The 19,084-nt window shown below is 49.9% G+C and overlaps 2 protein-coding genes across 5 annotated transcripts in view; both read right to left on the bottom strand.

The window, feature by feature from the left end:
* Positions 1 to 682: 682 nt before the first annotated feature.
* On the bottom strand, positions 683 to 10,353 carry SLC33A2 (solute carrier family 33 member 2). 4 transcript variants are annotated; one of them, XM_084848545.1, is made up of 7 exons: positions 9,367 to 9,469; positions 8,308 to 8,402; positions 6,581 to 7,281; positions 5,501 to 5,648; positions 4,811 to 4,917; positions 3,754 to 3,863; positions 683 to 3,498 (listed from the first exon to the last, which is right to left on the bottom strand). In XM_084848545.1, the coding sequence occupies exons 3-7, from the start codon at positions 7,257 to 7,259 to the stop codon at positions 3,334 to 3,336; spliced, it is 1,209 nt and encodes a 402-aa protein (XP_084704671.1). In that variant the 5' UTR covers positions 7,260 to 7,281; positions 8,308 to 8,402; positions 9,367 to 9,469; the 3' UTR covers positions 683 to 3,333. The 4 variants fall into 4 exon arrangements, with proteins under 4 accessions (XP_084704671.1, XP_084704670.1, XP_084704669.1 ...); XM_084848544.1 differs by having other exon boundaries at positions 8,249 to 8,402; XM_084848543.1 differs by lacking the exons at positions 8,308 to 8,402; positions 9,367 to 9,469 and adding an exon at positions 9,555 to 10,353.
* A 1,404-nt stretch (positions 10,354 to 11,757) lies between these two features.
* The window catches only part of RECQL4 (RecQ like helicase 4), a 39,737-nt gene continuing 32,410 nt past the window's right edge, over positions 11,758 to 19,084 (bottom strand). The window contains exons 23-25 of the mRNA XM_084848539.1: positions 15,488 to 15,632; positions 14,278 to 14,386; positions 11,758 to 12,706 (exon numbers count right to left, since the gene is read on the bottom strand). Of these exons, the coding sequence (XP_084704665.1) occupies positions 12,585 to 12,706; positions 14,278 to 14,386; positions 15,488 to 15,632 (376 nt within the window). The 3' untranslated portion in view covers positions 11,758 to 12,584. The remainder of the gene's footprint in view (positions 12,707 to 14,277; positions 14,387 to 15,487; positions 15,633 to 19,084) is intronic.

Raw genomic sequence — 19,084 nt, forward strand, 5'->3', positions numbered from 1 at the left:
TTCCTGGTCGGTCACCACTAGCTCAGATCCCATCAGGCTATCCTTGAAGATGGGATTTTTTGCCCCAACGTGCATCACTTTACCCTTGCTTATATTGAACACATTTGCCATTTAGATGCCATTCTCCCAGTATGGAGAGATCCTTTTGGAGTTCCTCACGACCCCTTTTTGTTTTAGCCTCCTAAATAATTTGGTGTCATCAGCAAATTTAGCCGCGTCACTGCTCACTCCTAATTCCAGATCATTTAGGAACAGGTTGAAAAGCATTGGTCCCAATACCGATCCCTGTGGGACCCCACTATTTACTTCCCTCCATTGGGAGTATTTAGCATGTATTCCTGCTCTCTGCTCTTTAACCAGTTACTGATCCATAACAGAGCTTTTCCTCTTATTCCATGACTGCTGAATTTGATCAGGAGTCTTTGGTGAGGGACTTTGTCCAAGGCCTTTTGGAGATCCATTAAGGGCGCAATCCTATCGACCACCTATCCAGTGCAGAGCACCAGAAGCATGGAGGGGATCATCCCCTCTGTGCTTCAGCCATGTGGTAAGAGTAGAAAGCTACTCAGCAGGCACGTGTCTAGCATGGGTTCCGATTCTGCAATGGTAGACACCGGTAAGGTGCAAGATCTTATTCACTGCAGCGAAGCCTGTCTGTTCCAAAACAGAAGCAGCCTCAAATGCTGGTTCTCAAGGGTTTTTATACAGCAATACAAAAAAGTTACACAACAGAATATAATGTGCATGCATAGGTTATATAGGACATGGAAAGTACAGACTACACAGCTCATGTAAACATGTCCTTATGTGGATGTGTCATGTCAATTGATGCCCTTTGGTACTTTGGCGACATGTCTTGTTATTTGCTGACTCAGCGCATTGTGCACAGTTCAAAATTCAGGAAAAGAGAGAGGACTAATGCATACAAGATGGCAACGCTTTGGTTCAAATACATTCAGGTACACTAGTAGGTTCAGGCTTATTTCAACAGCCGCCCTGCATTTAAGGCTAGATAGCCGATTTTGGCTGTCTAGCCATGGGACCTCGGAGCGCAGGAAGCTGCAGCCGGACAACATGTAGGATGTGTCGTACCAGCATTTCCGACTTCCCTGCCCCGCCCCACCCCCAGGAACACCCCGTTTTTGCCGCTCCGCTCTCCTGAGTGTGGAGCATGGGACCATTCCGCACTGCCTAGAAGGCAGCGTGGGAGGGGGTGGAGGTGGGTTCTCAGGGAACCAACCTATCCTATGGCCATCTAGCCGCTGACTAGTGGCTATAGGATTGTGCCCTAAATTACTTTTGGGGCCTGGTATGGTCACCTTCAGCGATTCTGAGGAAAAGTCTGTCCCTTTTAAGGTTTTCTAGGCTGCTTGACCTTATGCTCCCCTTTGATGTACAGAGGGACACCTCCTCCACTATGCCCTTTCCTGTTATTATAGTTTGTATCTGCAGATGACCATATTCCACTGGTTCTCTTCATTCCAGTGTGGTGTGGTGGTTAGAGGCTTGGACTGGGACTCAGAAGACCTGGGTTCTAGTTCCCACTTGGGCCACGAAGCTCACTGGGGGACTTTGGGCCAGTCACCGAGTCTCAGCCTAACCTACCTCACAGGGTTGTTGTAAGGATAAAACAAAGAGGAAGACCACGTACGCTGCCTTGGGTTCCTTGTAAGAGGAAAAAGGGTGGGATATAATGTAATAATAAAATCCAAAATGAAAATAAATTCCACCAGGTTTCTGTTATGCCTACTGTAAGTTCTCCTTTAAAACCAGGCTCTCCAACTCTCCCATCTTGGCTCGGAGGCTTCTAGCATTAACACAGAAACACCTGTGCAGTGTCCCTCCCCAGATGTCTCAGACCCTGGCATGTGCATCTTCTGCTATGGTCCTTAGGCCTCTTTGATGAGCTATCATGGTTCACCATATGCTCACAGCCTCTTCCCTCCCTGTCCCCATCTAGGGAATTGGAAACACCTTCATCTTCATCCCCTAGGGATGATTCAACCTGAACCGGGTGCTTCCCAGGTCCTGTCAGCTTTCCCCCCAGCGTTCAGTTTAAAATCTGCTCTGTTACTTTATGTTAAATGCCAGCAGTCTGGTTCCATTCTGGTTCAAGTGGAGCCCATCCCTCTTGTACAGGCCCGGCTTGTCCCAGGATGTTCCCCAGTGCCTAACAAATCTGAAGCCCTCCTCCCGGCACCACTGTCTCATCCATGCATCGGGATGCCTCGGCTTCGCCTGTCTAGCTGGCCCTGTGTGTGGAACAAGTAGTGCTTCACAGGAAGCCACCTTGGTGGTCCTGGATTTCTAGCAACCTAAATTTGGCTTCTCTGGATTCTGTTTTAAAAACTGGTGTTACATCGGCCACTTTCCAGGCACAGAGGCTGATCTTCGGGACAAGCTACATGTTTTTATTAGAAGACCAACAATTTCACATTTCTTTAAACACTCCTGGGTGGATACCATCCAGACCTCGCGATCTGTTGATTTTTAAGTTGTCAGTGAGGCCTAGATTGTGCTGTGAGTGGCCCCTCCTTAGAGAGAGACAGACAGACAGACAGACAGACCAATGGTCTGCATCCTCCTAGGCTCAATGGGGTTCCGAAGCATGTTCAAGTGTGGCTCACCCCCAAGTCCCTACACCGTCTTGTAGCTAAGCCAAAGTACAGGTCATTGAAGGACCCACACATTCTCCCCCTGCTCCGCCAGGCCTCCACTCCCCCCTTCCTTCTGTTGTTTCCCCCATGTCTATTTTACCCTGTAAGCCCCTTGGGGCAGGGACCTGCCAAACCTATTCTTTGCACAGAGCCACGTACTTAGCACTATATAAATAAAGCATCATCAACGCCACGGCCACCCAGGGTGCAGCATTGACACCCACAGGCTCGGGAGGAGCCGGAGTCAAGCGGCCAGTTACCTCACGTTGCAACCTTGGAAGCAAGTCTCACCGTACTCACTTATAAAATGCTATTTATTTCTTCCTTGGATACCCCACCCTTCCTGGGGCGACTCACGCAGCACGTCTTTTGCCTGAACCGCAATGCCTTCCCTCTGGGAAGGTCCTTCACGGCCCTTCCTGGGAGAAAAATGTAGATGCACACGCCCCCTCCTGCAAGGCGGGCTGGCAAAGAGACGGGTTCGGGAGGCAGGCACGTTAATGGAGGGAGGAGGTTGGCCAGAGAAGGCTCCTGCCCTGCTTTCTCCCCGCAAAGAGCTGTGGGATTGCCCAGTGCTTTGCCGCCAGGGCCGCGGCAACCTGGGAAACTCCCTGCGCGTCTCTCTCCTGCTGACGGCAACCTGCTTCCTGTCAGAGCATCCTCCCAGTGGGGGCCATCATCTTCCAACCAGCAATAAGTACATGATGGAGGCGAAGGAGAGGCCGAGGAAGACGCCAAAGGCACGGGTGAAGCCCAGCCAGTCCACCAGGCTGCCTGCAAGGGTGCTGAAGACCAGCTTGCCCAGCACTTCCAGGGTGGCCAGGAAGCTGTAGTGAGTGGCCTGCGGGGAAAGGGAGGCCATGTGAGTGGAGCAGGATCTTGGACTGTGACCCCTGCCGCCTGCAACGAGCCCATCCGCAAAGGGTTACAACACTACAAGGGTCTGGGAAGCAGGGCCTCCAGATGTTTTGGCCTACAACTCCCAACAGCCCTAGCCAGCAAAGCCAATGGTGAGGCATGATGGGTGTTGTGGGCGAAAACATCTGGAGGGATGAGCCATACCTGTACCCCCCTGGCCTTGAGGGATGGGCCGTACCTGTACACTCTCCTTGGCCTTTTGGGTGCAGTACATCATCATGCTGAACGTCAGGGTTGTGATCAAGCCTGCAATGAAGTGCTGGACACAGATGCTCAGCACAGCTGTGACTGCAGAGGGAGGGGGGGGAGAGAGAGAGAGACAGAGACATCAGCCAGCCTAGAAGCAGCGGAAGGGGAAAAGCATCCAGTTGGCTGGTAGCAGCTTGAGGGAGTTTGGGCTCAAGGCTTTGGGAAGAGCAGCCTCACGTCAGCAAGGCCAAGCAGAAATCTGGTGCTGGACATAAATTCTTGGGGGACTCCATTTTGTTTGTCTAGCAAAAAGCAACATTCTGGCCCTCATGTTGCAAACGTGAATGTGCAAAGTGCAGGCAAGGTCTGCACGACTCCTGTGGCAGGCAGCAGATGCTTCTGAGCACTGAGTGGCTCTCAGCCCCCCAGCCCCCCCTGCCCTTTGGTCCTCTCCACTCCCATTCGTTAGTCTCATAATGTCCCCTGACTGTCCACAACCATCATTTATTTTTATTTATTTATTACATTTATATCCCGCCTTTTTCCTCCTTAAGGAACCCAAGGTGGCATACATAATCCTCCTCCTCACCGTTGTATCCTCACAACAACAACCCTGTGAGGTGGGTTGGGCTGAGAGTCTGTGACTGGCCCAAAGTCACCCAGTGAGCTTCCATGGCCGAGCGGGGACTAGAACCCAGGTCTCCCGACTCCTAGTCCAACACTCCAACCACTACACCACACTGGCTCTCATGACCACTGAATGAGGATGTGGCTTCCAGACCTTTGTTAGCTTTGTGGAGGGAGGGTGAGAAACGCTGCCTGGAACCATGTTCCTCTGCCACACTGCCATGAAAGGAGCAGGAGCCCCTCCTCCTCTGTAGACTCAGGCACCAAAGAAACCCGAGTGAAGCCATGTGCATAACCCTGTTGCGTAGCAGAAGTAGGTGGAACTCCCCCCCGCCCCAGGCTATCCACATCGTCTGGGATCCAGCCCAAACTGGGGAGCCCCAGGCAGGAGAAAGGCTGCTGCGCTGGGCTGCACTCACCTTCAGAGAAGGGCGCTTTGTCTTCATAGACGATCATCAGCAGGATCTGGAAGACGAGGCTGCAGGCACGGAGTGCCAACAAGGCCTTCAGCACAGGCAAGGGATGTCTGGGGAGAAGAAGCCGCACAGGAAGGTCAGCAAGGAAGGCGGCAAAGTCCGCTCTAGGGGAACCAAGCGGGAGGATGCTTTAGCCAGGTTGATCTGCCACGTGTGGGGCCTTGCAGAGAACCAGGATGGGCTGAAATTCCAGATTAGGAAGACAGGAAGTGCCAAATGGCACTGAAACAAAAAATAATCTGGGGCAAAGGAAGTCAGAGGGCAACAGAGGGTTGTGGGCAGGCATGTTAAAAAGGTACTTGCAAATCCCTCCAGAATCAATAGTGAGGTTTTTTTAAATAAAATGCTTCTAATCCTTGTGGCAGTGAAAATGCAGTTTCCAGATTTCAAATAGGGAACCCCCAATACCCATTCCCCCATCCCCACACATGTGTGGCAAGATTTGAAGACAGTCCCAGAATTCCGACTGACTGGGCCAAAGCACGGCAGGAAAGAGCAGCTTCACAGAAGTGAAAGGTCGCACACTGTGAAGAAGCAAAGAGATGTAGATCAGGCGGAGGAAGCAGCACACAGAGTGCCCATTTCACGGACGACAGGCTGGAGCTTCGCCAGACACTCTCGGTGGCCATTTACCTCTTCTTGGATATCAGATGCCCCCCCACTGAGGAGCCGACAATGGAGAAGATCATGGCCACAATCCCGTTCCAGAAGCCAAGCTTCTGCGCAGAGAAGTCACGCTCCAGAAGGAAGAGGGGGAACATGGAAATGGATCCTTGCTCGCCTGCGAGGAGAAGCAAGGTTCAGTTCCTGAAGCTGGCCCTTGACTGGGGGTCTTGAACAGCTGCAAAGACAGCAGGGCAGCCTCCCCAACCCGGCGCCCCCCAGATGCTTTAGACTCTATCTCCCAGAATTTCTGAGCACAGGCTAGGCTGGCTGCGGCTGATGGGGGGTGACAGATTGGGGAAGACGCTGTAGGGACTGTAGTGCAGGGAAACAACTGCGGTTGTAATGGTACACGCAAGTCACAAGATTTAGGCTAGCTCAGTGTGCCATTTAGAAGGCAGAGGCACACACACACGCTGGCTCAGAAAGTTGATGGTGGTCAAGAAAAGGGATTGTGGTTTGTGGTGCATGCCCTCATCCTCCCTTTGCTTCAGGGGAACAGCTTTTGCATGTTTTTGTATGGGTTGAAACATCACGGTGACCAGAGCCAACCGTGGGACAAAAGCCTCACCCTGTTTTCTTAGAAACAAATAGGTTGTATTCAATGTTAGTCCGACCTCACGTTAGACTAACACTGGATAGACCCTATCATCTACCTCCAACATCTTTTTCTTCTCATAGTACTGCAGCTTTTCTAGCAGCAATAAAAAAATCTGCTGTGTCAGTTAATTCCCCCAATGGCCTTAGTTTTAACATATTGTTTTTGTTTCCTCGAAGGAGGAGAAAATCAAGAACCCAAACCAGTAACCCTAAACTCGCCCAATGCCAAGGAATATTCAGTTCATCAGTCACTATGCAGCAACTCATCATACCCCCACCGAAAGTACACCAAAGGGATGCAGGGAATCTTTTATGTGGGGCTGCATTGCAAAAAATGGCATGGAAGGACTGTATCATGTGACTTTCCTGAAGCACACAGATTAGCCCCCAAACTAAGTTATGCTGGGGTCTTTGCTTGCCCTGCTGTCCAGATACCTGCCAACAACTCACCCAGCTTATAGATGAGGACAAAGCCAGCAGTCCAAGGAGTATCTGGCACACAGAGAAGCTCTCGGAGGATGCGCCAGGGGTTTACGGTCCTGTCTCTGACACAGCTGTCCTGAGACGGGTGACTCGGTCTCAGCCTCAGGTCAGAACGCCAGGTAACGACAATAGCCAGGGTGTACACGATAGCCAGGTACACAAAGAGGCTGCCCCAGCCCAGGCGGTGGAGGACGGTGAGCAGGCCGCCCCCCGCCAATACGGAGCCCAGCTTGTAGGCCACCACCTGGAGGGTGTTGCCATACCCCACCTCATCCCGCCCCAGCAGCTGGATGGCTACTCCGTCGGCTGCAATGTCCTGAATGGAGACAAAGACGTTCATGATCAGAAGGATGGTGGCCACAGGGAAGAAGTTTGCCTCTGGTGTCATGAGGGAGCAAGCCAGGCAGGCCAGAACCAAGCCCCACATGGTTAGCAACAGCCAGGTCTTCTTGGTGAAATATTGGTCCACTAAAGGTGCCCACATCACCTTGAGAATCCAAGGGGCGTACAGCACCTTAGCCAGGCTGATCTTGGTAAAGGAGAGGCCCACTGTTCGGAAGTAGATTGGCAGCAGTCCAGACTGGAGCCCATATGGGATTCCTTGGACAAAATACAGCATTCCCAGCACAACATATTTGAGGTTCATTGTTCTGCAACCAGCCACCAACCTGCAAGAAAGGCAAAGGAAGAAGGGCAGGCTTGAGATGGGTAGATCTGCAGAGCCTGGGGAAGAAAGGCTTTGAGCTGTCATGTGGGTTTGGGAGAAGAACGCTGGACTAGATGGACCCTTGGTCTGATCCAGCATGGCTTTTCTTACATTCTTATGACCAAGGAAAAATGGGTTTGCCTATTGATAATGGTGGAAGGAGTTCAGAGTTGGACTCGTTATGCAAGAATATCAGAAGAACCGGGCAACAGATTCAGCTTCCTCTGTGCAGCATCACCTTTTTGCAACTAGAGCTATTATAGAGACATGAGAAATTTGTGGGCAGTGACCTGGTCACCCTCCCATTCTAGAAAGGAGAGATGAGGAGTCTGGGATTCCATGACGTGATTTCATGGAATATGATCCTCCTTGTGAGAGAAGAGTGGGATGTGTACCTATATTTTATTTTTACTTAAGAATACTTACATCCTGTGGCTAGCAAAAAATACCAAAGTCTAATGAAATAATAAAATCACAAAAATGTTTCATAATATCCTAGAGGCCCCCTTCTCTTTTTGAATGAATGCGGAAGCAACCCTCCCACATTCCTATTATTCATGGATATCCTGAACAAAATGGGGAAAGAGGAGTAGAAAGGCAAAATGATGGAAAAGTTACACCCACAGATACAAAAGATAATTTTAGCTTTGTTGTTACAGTTTTCATGGTCTTGGAATCATTTCATTTTACCATGGTGTGTAAACATGAAGGACATCAAAGGCACAATCACTCTTATTTTACCAGGAGTTAATAAAAGGTAACCAGTCTTTTACAAAGTAACAATATTTGGCCTACCCTCTTTGATTCCAAAGGAATTTATTAATTTGCATACAATAGCATAGTTAAACCACCCACTTTCCTGCTAGAATTTTGCATGAGCTCCATTTAATGGACAGGACAGTAGAGCAGTAACCAGATCACCTCCTCACAGAGCTAATGTAGACGCGTCTATTCAGTAATGAGTTCTATCGAATTCAATGGGGCTTACTCCCAGTTCAGTTAGGATGCTTCCAGATGGAGTGGTCCTAACACTATCAGAAGGTATTGTACAGCTCTTCCCTCTTTTCTTTCTTAATGGATGAACTGTGGTAAGAGAAAAGATGGAAGTAGTGGTGGGAAAACACAGGAGGGTTAAGGGTTGAGGATGACATCTGGACCACCCCTTCAAAATTCTGTGAATGTGGCAGGACTGGCATGATAAGCCTTGTCTGGAAGCACCCTTGGCATAGGACTGCAGCCTTAAGGCAAATCCTATGCATGTTTAGACAGAAAAAAGTCCTACAACTCCCAGCATGGTGTCTGGGGAATGCTGGGAGTCGTAGGGCTTTTTCTATCTAAACATGCATAGGACTGTGCCCTTTGTGTATTTTAAGGAGACCTGATTGGGGTTTATAGCAAGACAGTATAGTACTAAATTATGCTTGGTGTGGAGAATGTGGACAGGGAGACATTTTTCTCCCTCTCTCATAATACTCGAACTCGGGGTCATCCCATGAAGCTGACGGGGAGGAGATTCAGGGCAGATAAAGGGAAGTCCTTCTTCACACTGCGCATAGTTAAACTATGGAATTCACTGCCACAGGAAGTGGTGATGGCCACCAGTCTGGACGGCTGCAAAGGGGGGTTGGAGACATTCACGGAGCGGAAGGGTATTTCATTCATTCGTTGCATTTCCTTCCAGGGGCCCCTTTGCTCAGATCCGGCATCAGGGCTCTTCTGATGCTCTTTGCCTAGGAAGCTGCTTTATACCGGATCAGACCCGTCCAGACGTGTGGGACTACACCTCCCAGCATTCCAAGCCAAATGATAGGCGCTGCAGTCCCGCACGCCCGGAGGGCGCCGCTTGGGAACCTGGACCGGTCCCGCCCGCCCTCGCGCCAGCGGCCCGCGGGGGAGGGCAGCGTCTTCCGCAGCGCCCGCGGCTTGGGGCCCTCCGCAACTGGAGAGGCTGCCAGGGCCGGGGGCTTCTCCCACTGAGGGGGCATCCGCAGCTGGGGCGGAGACCCTCAAGGCGGGCGCCCCTGCTGTCATGGCGACCCCGACTCACGCGGCCCTTTCGCGCGTCGGCCGCCAGAGGTCGCTGCCGAGGCACCCGGGGCCTCGCGCGCCCGGCCAGGCGCCCGGCTCCGGGTCTTTGCGGCGGCAGCGGAAGCGGGCGCCCCGCGCAGGAAGCGGAAGACAGCACCGCCGCGCCCCTAGAGGTAGAAAAGGTGTAGAGTCGCACGCACAGCCTACCCTTCGGGGGAGGCGCAGGAGCTGCCCCGGAAGTGGTGCTCGAGGGTGGTCGGGATGCAGCTGCCGTCGCCGCTGCCAGGAGCGGTGAGGGAAGAAAACGGGCAGTTTGTCACTCAAAAGGCCGAAGCTTCCGGCTCCGAACTGAAAGTCGCCGTGGGCCCCCAGCCTCCGGGCGGCATGAGTGGCGGCGCTCTGTGCCGCACCCTCTGTGGCGAGGACCCCCTCGGTTTGCATTGGCCGGGGGGGGGGGCAGAAGAGTTCGACTGAGAGCCGGAAAGGTGACGGGCGGCAGTGGAACTGCTCCCCTGTGCTTCGGGGCATGGAGGGAGGGGCGGCCCGCAGCCCGCGTCTCCCCTCGAAGCCGTCACGTGAAAGGCGGGACAGGGAAGCCGCTCTACCCCCACACGCTGGCCTGCCTTTGCCGCGGCGGCGCCGCGCCGTCGAACGGGCGCCGGAAGCGTCTCCATAGTCGTCCGCGCCCCTTGCTTGGAGCGGCCGTTCTAGGCAGCTGCAGGCGCTGCTCTGTGGCAGCTCGGCGGACCCCGCGCTGCGGCGGGGCGCGGCGCTTCCTGCCCGGGCGCCGGAGCGCCCATCCCGTGGCGGGCCTGTTTAAGATTCCAGGAAGCGCTGTGCGTTGTTTGGCCGCAACGGACCCGCCGAGCCGCCCCCTGGAAAGAGCCCGTCGTAGACGCTCGTCAGGACGCTCGGAAAGGCCCCGTAGGGCAGAGCAGCCTTTCCCAACCAGGCCCCCTCCCCGTGGGTTGGAGTACGGCCCCCACCATCCCCAGCCAGCAGTGGCTGATGGGAGCTGTAGCCCCGCCCGTCTGCAGGGTGCCGGGTTGGGGAACGCCGCAGCTGAGCTTCCCACCTTAACCCGGAGAGCGCTGTTCATCACCCATCGGCAGCATCGCCCCTCCTTGGTTGCATCAGAATACCCGAGTACGGCGCCCCGGCCCTTGGGTCTGCCACAGCGGGGGGCGGCTGTGGGCCTTTGCCCTTGCCAGCTAGCACTTTTTCCAGGAAATCAAGCCAGACTGCTCGCTTGAGGGAATGATATTAAAGGCAAAACTGAAATACTTTGGCCACATCATGAGAAGACAGGACACCCTCGAGAAAATGCTGATGCTAGGGACAGGAAGCTCCAGCGTGGGCTGGTCCATGAAGTCACGAAGAGTCGGAAGCGACTGAACGAATAAACAGCAACTGTGGCCATGCTGTATTCTCGGGAATCAGGCTAACTGCCTTCCATAGGAAGTGTTTCCTGGAAAAGAGGCTCAGGATTGCAGCTACAGTTTGTCCCCTTCTTGCCCCGCTATCTTTCTCTTGTGCATCTTTCCCATTTTAGAAAGCACATGTGCAAAGAGCAGCATAAAAGTTGCTTGCAAATAAATCCCTTAAGTTGTCATCTGAAGTAAAGCGTTTGCAGGAACACCACTCCACCTAATAGTCCATCCAAACATCATGGAGATATTGCAGGGCTGTGGCTGGCCACAAATGAGGCAGGGTTTTTTCTCACAACAAAACCAAGGAGTTGAGTCCTCATCAGACGCGGTAACTGAGATGAGGTGTGGACAAGACAAGCTGTTTCTTGCCTTATTGCAGGGAAGGGGAAAACAACCCAGCAGGTATTTTTTTCCTTTAAAAACTCTAAGAAAGGTAATGACACAGCCTCCCTATTCTACATTCTCTTGCTAATGAATTGCTCTCTTATACTCAGAAATTTGTGCCTACTTCGCTGGCATTTAGCCTTAGCAGATAGGATTCTGTTGAAAGATACTCTGGAGTAAAGAATAATACTCTTTCCACAGAGTTAAATGTCTGTATAATGGTTAACACACAAAAAATAAATGCATGTAATTGGAGTTGCATGCCTGTGTGTGTCTGATGGAACATGTTTTGGAAAAGTTTCAGAAGTTTGTCTAAGGATTATGATTTATATATGGATTGAACTGGGGATTATGTGGTCTGGCACCATGTGGGGGCAGGAAAAGCAGCCTTCAGCACCCTCAGCAGAAGTGGTGATGTTGTGGAAACAAAACCTTAGAGAGGAAATGACAGCAAGGAAAATACAAAGTATAAAACCTTACTTACCATACCAACTCCACTCACATGGAGGTGCAATCTTGCACAATTCTCCACCCATTCATTTTCTGCTCAAATGGCTGGGAAAAGTGAATATTGTTTTAGGATACACACACGCACACACACAGAAACTATATATATTTATTCACAGAAATACACAGAAAATATATTGGGGATCAAGTGAAATATCAGCACTAGATACAGATTGATGGTCATTTCAGGAAAAAAAATATAACAGTACAAGCTTATTTAGAGATACAGACTTAAAAGCCCCTGCATATGCTGTCTGAAGTAGATGTAAGATTCCACCTTTGAGCTGGGCAACAGGTAAACATTTAAAAGTTTCTAACAGCAATATACAAAGCAATGCTCACAATTCTCTTATGAAAGAGGAACTGCCTGTCAGTTCTTAGAAATGATGTTTAGAAATGTCAGTTAACCCTAAACCTCCCTTGATCGGCCTAAGCCTTCTTCCTCCCACCAACTCTAGCATCCTGGAGGAGAACGGGAAGTCATTCAGGCACCCCGAACATATGTACATTAATAAATCCCTAAGAAAAAGAGTTAGAAAAAGGGTTCCAAGCACCCTTCCTCAAGTCAATCAGGACAGATTTTACAAATACATAAAAAAGCTTTATATACAATGAATGGAAAAGCCTAGAGAGGAAAAACAACTATTATCCTTCAACCCTTGCTTATTCCAGGGCAATGGAGAACTTTATTCAGCTGACAAGACTGATTCCATGTGCACTGCAGAAGGTTTGAAGAAACCTCAGGGGGAGCCACAGCCTCTCTCTGGCCTGCAGCAGGCCCTTCCAGCGGCTGAGGGCTGGCATGTGGTCTGTTCCATCCTGCAGTTAGAGCAACCTGTGCATGGGTGCCAGGGAACCCTGTCGTTTTGCTGTAGGAGTTCAAGTGCATCTCTCGAGACTTCTGTGTGGGCTCAACTCACTTCCAGTGGATGATCTCCTCCGTGGCCAAGCGCATGATCTTGTTGAAGTCAAAGTGGATGTACTTCCTCCAGAAACGCCGATCTCTGCCATAAACCTGGGCAGGGTAGCATGGACTGCCTATCAAGACAGAGAAAACCCAATCAAGTTTCCATGAAAAAAAGAACAAAAATGTCACCAGTGAGCAATGGCTCTTCCCTCCCCAATAACTAGGAATTGCTGCAAGTGTATCCAAAATTGGTCTAGATTACTGGGAGCCTCCCTGCCCCCATCATTCAACAGTAAAATGCAGTCTTTGTTCAGCCACTTTCAGCTAAAACAGGATAGTTGAAGTAGCCCGGGGCTGGTAAGCAGGAGAGGCTCAATGCTGGGGTGTCACGTTGTCATGGCGCAATCAGCTAGCTTCTCTCTGGGCCCTGGAGCACACATTTGTCCTCAGGTTCCCTAACTCCTCTATCACCCTACCCCTCCAGACTCCTCAAACTACCCTGTAGCACCTAGTGAGTGTGGAGCTGTAATTTCCTGCTTCATCAATACAAACACCTCTGGCTCCATGAGAGATTTATGGCCAGTCAACCCTTCTTCAGCCATCCCCTTCCAAAAACCCACCCCACAGCTCTCACATCTGCTAGGACAGCATTTCATAAGAGAGCAGCAGGGCTTTTAAGAACTGGATGTCTCTTGTTTCAAGTTATGCCGTTGCTCATCGTCCCTCATTTAGGGCTTGTATAGAGGAGCACATTTCTCGAGCGAGAGGAGTGACTTTTCTTTTAGCACTATGCTGGCATCAGGCCTGAGCCTGCAGAAGGAATGAGAGCTCTCTACAAGCATCGTTGTTGGGGATAGACTTGCTGCAGTACAAAAAAAAAAAAACAGTTTGCAAGTAACAATGACAACACCTATGCAGGAAAAAAAACCCTTTATCCCTGATGTCGTTTTTTCTACACACCTGTTTTCTTGGTGTTTTTTTTTTAATATACTGACACCTGTTGTCACTTTGAAAAGTTTCTTTCCTCCCCTTAACAAAGAGAACATAACAGTGCTGCAGCTGGAGATATCTATATCTTCCATAAACAAGAGTTACAAACGCTTTGATTTTTTTTTTCAAAACGAAGAAAGGCATACAGCCCATCAGAATAGGGGTGGGCAACTTGGGGGGTCCAGGGGTGATTTTTGCCCCCCAGACTGCCCCCCTTGCAGGCTACACTCCACAGGATGTGCAGGGGGTGGGGGGAATTCAGTGGCAAACCACAACAGACCACTAAAAAGTCAAATTTAGCTTGTTCTCAAGCTACATTTGTCCTTTTACGCACTCCGTAGTGCTGAAATGGCCTACCTTTGACCAATTATTCCTGCTGCCAAATTTGGCGATGTGGCAGGACCATGTGTTGTCCACCCCAGCATTAGAAGGTCCAAGCTGAGCCACCCACTAGCCCATCATTGCTGACATACTTAAGGATACCAGTTTTGTTGCTGGCCCTGCAGCAGTGTGGCCAATATAATGTCCAATTATCTTTGTCTTTCTCAGTCTAAGAGATCAAGTCATGACTGAGCAAAAGTTCCTTCTAAGCTCTAAAATTTCCTTTTGTGGATTTCAGTATAATGCCAACATGGTGCTATATTCTGTGTGCTGTTGCTCAGTGCTGTCAGGGTAGCCTAGACCACAGAATCACCAGAGACTTGCACCTTACCAATGCCGTGGAATATCCTGGCCACAGCCCTTCCAGAGAACTTCTCATCTTGGCGGATGGATAAGAAGTTGCGGATGTCAGCTCGGATTTGCTCTTCCCAATCTCGAAGCTGCAATTAGGACGCAAAACCCACAGAAAGCGAGATGAGCGGGGCACGTTACACAGGCCCAATGTGGGGATACAGCACTGCAAGCAAGTGTGGGCTCTTCCACCTGAATGCAACTACTATCAAAACCTTCTTGACAAAATTCACACAGCTGGCAGTGAATTGTTTCCTATGAATTTCAACTTTAAACCAATCCAATCCTTTCGGTTTTACTAGCTCAATATCAATGGCACCATGTCAGATGACTGGTCTGTCCTTGTCCATCATTGCTTACTTTGACTGGAGTTGGCTCTCCAAGGTCTCTGGAAGGGATTTTCCCCCAGCTCTGGCTTGAAGGAGAAGGCGGGGCGGGGGGAGAGGAGGGAACTAGCTTCCCCTCCACACTAAGGGAAGGGTCCCTTTCTACTTGAGAGTGGGTAACGGTTTATTGCCTCCCCCCACAAGGCTTCATTGGACCTTATTAAGCTCCCTAGGGTCTCAGGCTGAAAAGGGACTTTCCCATCATCTGCTACCTGATCCTTTTAGCCAGAGATGCTACCTGGGATTGTCTCCACACAAGAAATAAGTCTCTAAGAGCCAACAGATAATCAGCAGAAAATACAAATAATCACCAGTAGATCTATTCATTGCAGCGGCCACTAACCACTCATAAATGCCTGGGTAAGCAAAGAGGTCTTAGCCTGGCACCAAAATGTTAGTAAAGTTGGTGCCAGGTGTACCTTTTGAGAGGGCATTCCAACGCTGGGGCGCCACCACGGACAACCTGCACCCTTGCCAGTGTGCTCTACCACCAAGCTACGGCCCCTCCTTTGACAAATAAGGGTAAGAAGCAGAAATAGAACCCAAACCCCCTCCTGGGAGACTCGAATGGCAAACCCTGGTCAGACTCGAATGGATGATCAATGCAGTCATGGAGCAGACTGCATCTATGAAGACCTGTTCCTACTTCTTGGGTAGTGTGCAGTAGACTGTGGTGAATTTCCATAGATAGCAACTGACAAGAGGTGTGGAAAGCTACCATCTGGACACTCAACTTGGTTTCCCCAGATAAATGTCAGTGTGATTCCATGTGCTTCAAGAGAAGTAATCAGTCGTCTTTCTCACTTTAATGTCCTGGAGGTCCTCAGCATCCTGCTCTTCATCCAAAACTGTATCCTTCTCAAAATAATCCATCAGCAGCGACTTCAGCTGGGCACTCCTCTCCTCACCCACATGGTCACAGCACAAGGCACAGGTTGGGAAAGCCACACTGCTCAAAAATGCAACAGACACATGAGAGAGTTGAAGGACAACCGACTACACAGCAGTACCCCAGAGAAAGGTTTAGGGATAAACTGAACTTGAGTCAATAGAGGATGACACCTTGCAAAATGTGGATGCTATTATTAAAGAACCTTCATTTCCATGACTTGGGAAATGCATTGCCCTGGCACTGCCCTATTTTCTTTCTGTCTTTCTGCCTTCATTTTCATAGCATTTTAATACCACCCATTAACAATGCATTCTCTGCATGGTGTGCAAAAAATAAAACCCTCCAATATAAAAATACAAAACAAACATAGATTAAAAACAAGTTTAAAAGCATCAGAATAAAACCAGCAACACAAGTGCTCAAGAGCTAAAAGGCACTAAAACAGGGTTTGAAAGCTGAAATGCCTAGGAAAATAAAAAGGTCTTCACCTGGTGCCGAAAAGACCAAAACGTAGATGCCAGGTGAACACTGGGGAGAGATTCCACAACCAGGGCACCATCACTGAAGAAGCCCTCTCCTTAGCAGACACCCATTTCACCTCATTTGGTGGGGAAACCTGAAGAAGGGCTTCTAAAAATTGGCTTGGGGTCTGGGCAGGCATATTAAGGGAGGCGACTGCCCTTCCGGTAACCTGGCCTCAAGCAATTTAGGGCTTTACACAGTGATACCAGCACTTTGAACTGGTCCCAGAAACGGAATGGGATCCAGTGCAGATCACAAAGCACTGGTGTAATAGACTGTATTGGCAAGCCCTCGTTAACAACCTTGCTGCTTATTCCGCACTATTATGGCCACATCTGGAGTGGCAGTCAGTTCTGGGCACCACAGTTCCACCAGGAAAGGCTTCAGGAGTGGGGCGCTCACTCAGCGGCCAAGCTCCTGCTTTGCGTGAGGAAGGTCGCCAGTTCAGTCCCTGACAGCATCTCCAGGTCGGGCTGGGATCAGAAACCCTGGGGAGCCACTGCTGCCGGTCAGTGTACACAACAGTGATCTAGGTGGGCAAAGGGTCTGACTCAGAACAAGGCAGCTTTCTAGGTTCCTATGAAGAGGACAATTAAGGGGCCAGAAAACACATGCATAATAAGAATGGCTGAAGACACCTGCAAAATTCTTCCAAGAGCAACTGAGATTCAGAAGGAATATGCTGACAGCAGAGCCTCAGAAAGCGGAAGGAGTTTCCGTCCAGCCAGCCACCCAGATTTATACCCGGCCTTTCCATCGTCTACCTCTTCAAGGCAGCTTACAATACAAAGGTATTTTGAATAAAGTCACTTTTAGTCTCAGTGGGGGTGATCTTCTGCATGTAGATCTTCCACACTAGATCAGCCCTTCAATAATGCCACCGTGGAGCCACCAGGGCAAAGGACAAGCCCCCTCCCCCCCGAAACACCCACCCAAGTAATCCAGGACCACAGAAAATGACAACGTCTGGATTGTTTGTTCATGCTCTACACCAGTGGCAGGACAAGAAGCAGGGCAAACAGACTGGATATGAGGCAGTTCAGAAATAGAACTGGCTCCCTACAGAGGGTACAGGCTTTCCTTTCTTGGAAAAGTATTATTTAGCTTCATTGACTTGTGTGAAGATTTGGGGCCTACAGAGGCAAAGGGAAAAAAGGTCACGCTTAAAGGCTTGAGGTTTTTGGTGGGAGGCGGTATCCCTGAGAACAGTAGTTTCATTTCCCCAGTTGTTTCATCTCTTCAGGTTTGAAACAATACTTTTGGTTTGGAGGGAGGAGGGTATATAAAGAGAGAGTAAGAAAGACCAGAGCAGGAAGAGCAGAGTCAGGAAGAGCAGAGCACAAAGAGGAATCCTGCCAGACAAATCTGATCTCATTTTTTGATCAGGTCACCTCCCTTGTGGACTGTGGGAATGCTGTGGACATAATATACCTCGACTTCAGCAAAGCTTTCGACAAAGTGCCCCATGATATCCTGATGAGCAAACTAGCTCAAAGTGGGCTAGACGAAACAACAATCCGGTGGATCCACAGTTGGCTACAGAATCGGACTCAAAGAGTGCTTATCAATGGGATCTTCTCAAACTGGGGAGAGGTAATGAGCGGGGAACCGCAGGGCTCAGTCCTGGGCCCAGTGTTCTTCACCGTTTTTATTAATGACTTGGAGGAGGTGCAGGGAATGCTGATCAAATTTGCAGAAGACACAAAATTGGGCAGGACAGCTAATACCCTAGAAGACAGAAACAAAATTCAACGTGATCTTGATAGGCTGGAGTGCTGGGCAGAAAACAGCAGAATATTTAATAGGGATAAATGCCAAGTTCTGCACCTAGGAAAAAGAAACCAAATGCACAGTTCCAAGATGGGGGATACTTGGCTCAATAATACTACAAGCGAGAAGGATCTTGGAATTGTTGTAGATCACAAGCTGAATATGAGCCAACAATGTGATGTGGCTGCAAAAAAGGCAAATGCTCTTTTGGGCTGCATTAATAGAAGTATAGCTTCCAAATCCTGTGAAGTACTAGTTCCCCTTTACTCAGCACTAGTTAGGCCTCATCTGGAGTACTGTGTCCAGTTCTGGGCACCACACTTGAAGAAGGATGCAGACAAACTGGAGAGGGTTCAGAGGAGGGCAATGAAGATGATCAGGGGACTAGAAACAAAGCCCTATGAGGAGAGACTGAAAGATCTGGGCATGTTTAGCCTTTAGAAGACTGAGGGGAGATAGGACAGCGCTCTTCAAGTACTTGAAAGGTTGTCCCAGAGAGGAAGACCAGGATTTCTTCTCGATCATCCCAGAGTGCAGGACACGGAATCATGGGCTCAAGTGACAGGAAGGCAGATTCCGGCTGAACATCAGGAAAAACTTCCTGTCAGAGCAATACGACAATGGAACCAATTCCCTAGGGAGGTGGTGGGCTCTCCCACACTGGAGGCATTCAAGACGAGGCTGGACAGCCATCTGTCAGAGATGCTCTGACTCAAGATTCCTGCATTGAGCAGGGGGTTGGACTCGATGGTCTTGTAGGCCCCTACAAACTCTACTATTCTATGATTCTATGATGTCTCGGTGCAGCCAGGGTGGAGGTACTTGTACTTCTTGCAAGTTTTATTTTTTCTTAATGCCTTTTGTATCACTCAGCAATATTGTGTAAATACCTTTAGTTATGATTTGCTTCTTTTAATTTACCAGTAGGCTGTTGTGGTTAAACCCTGTGCCTAGAGTGCCAGTCACCCCACATCTACAGCCTAATCCCCACGTTATTGGGAAGGAGAAGGTAGAAGAAGGAAGGTGGGACTCTTAAGGTGGCATGAGGTCCTTAAGGAGTTGCTCAGGGGGTCCAGGTCATAAGGGGAACCCTGGCAACATGCTAAGCAGATGGAAGGCTCACTGGGAAGGGGGATGCCACACAGGATTGACAAAAACAGTGGGTGTGTGGTGGGGTGAATCAGGCTCTGCACAAGGCAGCCCAGCTGTCTCCCTCA

Source organism: Heloderma suspectum, chromosome 4 (assembly GCF_057233095.1).
Source record: "Heloderma suspectum isolate Gila_16-S chromosome 4, 16-S_ref, whole genome shotgun sequence".
In the NCBI taxonomy this organism is placed as follows: Eukaryota; Metazoa; Chordata; class Lepidosauria; order Squamata; family Helodermatidae; genus Heloderma; species Heloderma suspectum.

Excerpts from the sequence above, each read along its gene's own strand:
- SLC33A2 (XM_084848543.1), bottom strand. The coding sequence starts at position 7,259 with ATGAACCTCAAATATGTTGTGCTGGGAATGCTGTATTTTGTCCAAGGA. Across the intron at positions 5,649-6,580 it reads TGTCCTCATCTATAAGCTGG|GCGAGCAAGGATCCATTTCC; the intron begins GTGAGTTGTTGG and ends TTCTCCTCGCAG. Across the intron at positions 3,864-4,810 it reads CAAAGCGCCCTTCTCTGAAG|TCACAGCTGTGCTGAGCATC; the intron begins GTGAGTGCAGCC and ends CTCCCTCTGCAG.